Consider the following 5,512-nt stretch of genomic DNA (forward strand, 5'->3'; position numbering starts at 1 on the left):
ATGATGATCCACAATAACAGAAGGACAAAGTCCCTCTACTCATTTTAGACAAAGATCATTGATTAGGACATATCTGATCCATTATCAATCATTTATCTACTTATTTTATTCTTTATTCAGGTTGATGAACTGCAGTTTGTCAGAGATCAGCTGTTCTTCTCTGGCCTCAGCTCTGAAGTCCAACCCCTCCCACCTGAGACACCTGGACCTGAGCTACAACGACCTGCAGGATTCAGGAGTGAAGGAGCTGTGTGGTTTTCTGGAGAGTCCAGACTGTCGACTGGAGACTCTGAGGTCAGTTCACTGACTGTTATTGTTTTAGATCTTATATCTTTATCCCACAACTGAAGCTGATTTATCTTCACACAGAACTTGAATCATTCACTTTGATTTAATGAACGAATGACTTTTTCAATATTTCTTGTCTCATGTTTCCAGTTGTTCTTCTCTTCTGTGTGTGTGTGTGTGTGTGTGTGTGTGTGTGTGTGTGTATGTGTGTGTGTGTGTGTGTAGTTCCTGAGTCAGGACCAATCAAGACGTTTGTCCTGGATCTTGAAACTTTGATCCAGTTCAGTCATAATAATAATCAAAGTGTTTTTAATGATTTTTCATATTTACACAACAAATATCCCATTCTGAATAAGACAATAGGATATCAAATAATACCCCACATATACAAGTCTAAACTACAGACAAAATAGTAACAAAACAGATCATACTAATAGCAGACATCAGATATACCCACCACCTATGTGGCCCAGACACTCGGATTAAAAAAAAGAAATCACAAGCTACCAACTATGTTGGAGCACACGAAAACTCATGTTCAAAATAAGGAATAAAAGGCTGTCAGACCTTACAGTACCTCTTAGTGTTGCCCTGCAAAGTAAATCTAAGGTGCTCTAATTTACGTTGTGCCATCACCTCCTCTCCCCATCGTTTATGAGATGGCGGTGTTGCCTTTATCCAGTTAAATAAGATCAGTTTCCTTGTTAGTTGTGCTTCCCCTGGTGCCACACCAAAGATGGCTGTGAGAGGACTGGGCTCTATATCCTTATTATAAATGGATGAGAAGGTTCTGAATATTTTGGCCCAGAACTCTTTCAGCCTAGGGCAAGACCAGAACATGTGACATATGTTTGGTGGCACCTGTTTACATCTTGGGCAAGTCGGGACAGATTCTTGCCAGTTTGTCCCTTGATAAATGAAGTCCGTGGAGCACCTTAAATTGTATCAAGACGTGTCTAACACATACAGAAGAAGAGTGTATCAGTTCCACTGCCCACCTCCAGTCAACATCTGATATGTCCAACTTTAACTCTTCCTCCCATTTCCTTTTTTATATAATCAAGGGATGGGGAAGCCACCCTCTGGATATTCACATAGAGCATGGAAACCATCCCTTTAAGAGTCGGATTAATGTCCAGTAGTCATCTATCCACCCACTTTGTGGCAGCTCGAGGGATGAGGAGAATGTCTTTTTCACATAATCTTGAACTTGGAAGTATCTAAAGTAATTGGTCTTTGATGGAATTCCATACTCCTTCTCCAGCTGAGCAGCAGACATGAATATACCATCTTTAAAAAGATTTTTGACTCATTCCACCCCAGCTCTATACCATTCACTAAATACTGTTCCCCCAAGGACCGGGAAAAACAAATGATTGCCATAGATGGGAGCAGATAGGAGGGCGCCTCTATCTCTAAAATGTGTTCTGAATTGGACCCAGATCTTAATAGAGTCACAAACAACAGGGTTGTTTGTAAAAAGGTGTTTACTCAAGGGCAGAGGGGCGTAGACCAGAGAACGTCGGGACACTGGGCTAGATGCATATTGTTCCATATGTATCCACACTGGAGTTTCATCATCATCTAACTGTGAGACCCAAAACAACAGCTAATGTATATTGGCTGCCCAATAATAGTGCATATAATTTGGTGAGGCCAGACCTCCTTCCTCTCTCTGTCTCCCCAGGAACTTGTTCTTATCCGGGGCACTATTTTATTCTAAATGTACATTTATTCAATTCTTTAAAAAATAATTTAGGAATAAAAATTGGTACTGTCTGAAACAAAAAGAGAAACCGTGGCATTACATTAATTTTAACTGAATTTATCCTCCCTGCTAATGATAGGGGAAGAGATGACCACCTTTCCATATCTAATTTTGCCTTATCCAATGTTCCTTTAAAGTTATGATTAAATAAGTCTTTATATTTACTTGTTACGTTAACATTTAGATAAGTGAATTTGTCCTTACGTGTTGTGAAAGGATAGGCCTGGAATGATAATCTCCTCGCCTGCTTATTAATTGGGAAAAGAACACTTTTCTCAAGGTTGATTTTATAACCAGACACCCTCCCGAAGTCTTTGATAATACCAAGGGCCACCGGGATACTCGTGACAGGATTCGACAGGAAAGGGGGAGGTCGTCAGCATATAGAGAAAGCTTATGATTTTGTGCCCCCCTGTGTATTCCCTCCAGTCCAGCAGCATTCCTTAGCATCATTGCAAGGGGCTCAATGCCGATGTCGAACAGCAGGGTTGACAGGGGGCATCCCTGTCTTGTTCCCCGAAACAGAGGGAAAGGTTCGGATATTATATTGTTTGTTCTTACCATAGCCTGAGGGCTCTCATAAATTATCTTGACCCACAACCGGAACTTAGGACCAAAACTGAATTTCTCAAGGGCTGTGGGAAGATAGAAGTACTCTATTCTATCGAAGGCTTTATGGGCATCTAGAGAAATCACAATCTCAGGCTCCATGTTATCCTTAGCAGTATACATTACGTTGAACAGACGGCGAAGATTACTGGAAAGTTGTCTACCAGCAACAAAACCTGTCTGATCAGGATGTATTATCTTACTTATAACAGGCTTGATGCTAGCCATCAATACTTTGGTCAATATCTTATCATCACAGCCAAGTAAACTCACAGGGCGATATGATTCGCATTTAAGCGGATCCTTATTTTTCTTAAGGAGTACAGAGATCATAGCCTGTGACCTTGTCTGAGGCAAAGCTTTTTTATCAATGACCTCCTTATATACTCTACAGAGCAGGGGTACCAATTTCGGAGCAATTGTTTCATAAAACTCACTTGGGAACCCATCAGCGCCTGGCGCTTTACCTGTCTTCATATTCCGAATCGCATTTTCTACCTCCCTTGCAGTCACCAGTCCCTCTAAACTATCCCTATCTGCCCCCCCTAGGGATGGTATTTCCAAATTTTCAAAAAATCTCTTCACCTGCGACCTGTCATTTATTTCTGAAGTATACAGGTCCTTTATAAAAAGGACTTAAATTGGTCATTAATACCCTTCTAATCTATAATTTTGTTTCCCAGATCATCCCCTATCTCTACTATCATACCTGCAGCTGCTGATTGCGTCAGCTGGTGGCTCAGGAGCTTACCTGCGCGTTCACTATGCTCATAGAGATCCTGTCTCAACCTAAGATATAAATCCTCTTCACGTTGACTTATCAAGACATCGTATTCAGGTCGGAGCAAAATCCTCTTTTTATGTAGCTCCTCAGAGGGAGCCATAGAATGTGCCAGGTCAATTTCCTTTATTGCCTTCACTATTTCTTTGGTACGTTTCATCATTCTTTTCCTGACAGCGGCATTATACCACCACTTATCTCAGGGGTATCATTAAGCTCTAAGAAAAAGACTATTTGAGAGTTTATGAATTTTGTAAAATTGTCATCTGGCAATAGCCTGGTATTAAGACGCCATGTCCACTGAGGTGACGTGTTCTCAGGAAAGTGAAATTTCAATATGACTGGGCTGTGATCGGATATTACTATACCAGAGTATTCTATATCTGTTACTATAGAGATCAATTTATTATCTTATAAAAAATAATCAATTCTAGTATACATCTGATGTGGTGGGGAGTAAAGGAGCACTGCCTGGAGGTTGGGTTTATGAATCTCCACGGATCAAATATACCATATGCCTTGCAGAAAGAGTTAATGCATTGTGCGGACTTACTTAATACATTGGTTGTTGGGCTAGAACGGTCCAAAGTTAAATCTAGGACACAGTTTAGGTCTCCCCCTAGAATCAGATTATGAGTATCCAAATTAGGTAATAACGAGAATAGGTCCTTAAAAAATTGCACATTATCCCAATTGGGTGCATATATGTTTGCCAGCACTACTGGCATAATGAATAGCTTTCCAAACACAATAATATACCAACCATTTTTATCTCTTATAGTAATTGTTTCTATAAATTGTACATTCCTGTGTATAAGGATGGCCACTCCCCTATTCCTGCTATTGAAATTTGAGTGATAGATCTGATTAAATCCCCCCCTACAGAGTTTGAGTTGGTCCTTGTTCAACAAATGGGTCTCCTGCAAATAAACTATCTCTACTCCCTGGTCTCTCAAATGAAAATACCTTACTCCGTTTAGCTGGCTTATTGATCGCCCTTACATTCCAGCTCGTCAATTTTGTGCCCATTCTGCTCACATCCATGTTTGATGCCACGTCAGGAGCCCGCAGCCCAATGTCACAATTGCACCCCTATGGTACCTACTAAGCGGATCACACCTTGAAGATTGGCAGCAATCGGCAGGATCTGGGAAGGAAGGGGGGGGGCACCATACACAGAGACACAACCAACACATAACACATAACATATATGAACACTAAGCCACAACGCCATGCTCTTTAACGAGCTCTCTCATGGCCAAGCGGTCCACCATCTCCTGCACACAAAGCCTACTGTGTGCGGCTCCGTGCAAATCACCCCCTTAGTCTTAAGAGTATAACACACCCCTTTGGCTTAATCACCTGACTAGGAAACAAACAAACAGGGGGAGCCCTCAAAAACGAAATCTTGAATAAGGTAAAATAATAAAATAAAATACCATAGGAGGTCGGTAGCAGTAGCCCCTGACTAAAAACAAAAAAACAGGGGGAACAATCAACCCTGAGACCATGAATAAAATAAAACAGTAATATTGGGGAAGAACAACAGTAGCCCCCAGAAAGAGATAGGGATTATAAAAAATATTTCCATATTACATTAACATTATCCCACTGTAGTCAAATATTACTTTACCAATATTGTCAGATCTGATCAACAATATCCTCCCTACATCAGTCCTCCCATTTCAACAGTGTATTAGCATGTGTAAATTTCTACTTAGCAAAGTTCAAACCAGTCCGTAGGCTTCCCAGTTCAGTCATGAATCAAAGTGTCTGATCAGATATTGATTCTGTATTGACAGACTGTTCTGAGGTCAGCAGCAGCTGATGAATCTGTGTTGACATTAAGAGGTGTATGAATGTTGTGCTGACATGTGGATGATGTGTGTAGAAGGCTGACATGATGATGATCCACAATAGTCAGTCCATGCTGCTCTCTGCAGTGTTGTAGTAAACTCAGTATCAGAGCAAAGATCCAGTGTTTCCTGTAAACCTCGTCCTTCTCAGTGAAGCTGTGAGAGGAGAACGGTGACAGGCTTCAGGATTGGACAGAAAGACAGAGAGAG

At 41.0% G+C, this 5,512-nt stretch overlaps 1 protein-coding gene across 1 annotated transcript in view; it reads left to right on the top strand.

Moving 5' to 3' along the window:
* The window catches only part of LOC111649740 (NACHT, LRR and PYD domains-containing protein 14), a 7,150-nt gene extending 5,123 nt beyond the window's left edge, over positions 1-2,027 (top strand). Inside the window, exon 3 of the mRNA XM_023399441.2 lies at positions 121-2,027. Coding sequence (XP_023255209.2) covers positions 121-307 — 187 coding nt within the window. The 3' untranslated portion in view covers positions 308-2,027. The remainder of the gene's footprint in view (positions 1-120) is intronic.
* Positions 2,028-5,512: the final 3,485 nt, after the last annotated feature.

This window comes from Seriola lalandi, unplaced genomic scaffold, assembly GCF_002814215.2.
Source record: "Seriola lalandi dorsalis isolate HSWRI2012SDOR001 ecotype SW California unplaced genomic scaffold, Sedor1 jcf7180002051922, whole genome shotgun sequence".
In the NCBI taxonomy this organism is placed as follows: Eukaryota; Metazoa; Chordata; class Actinopteri; order Carangiformes; family Carangidae; genus Seriola; species Seriola lalandi.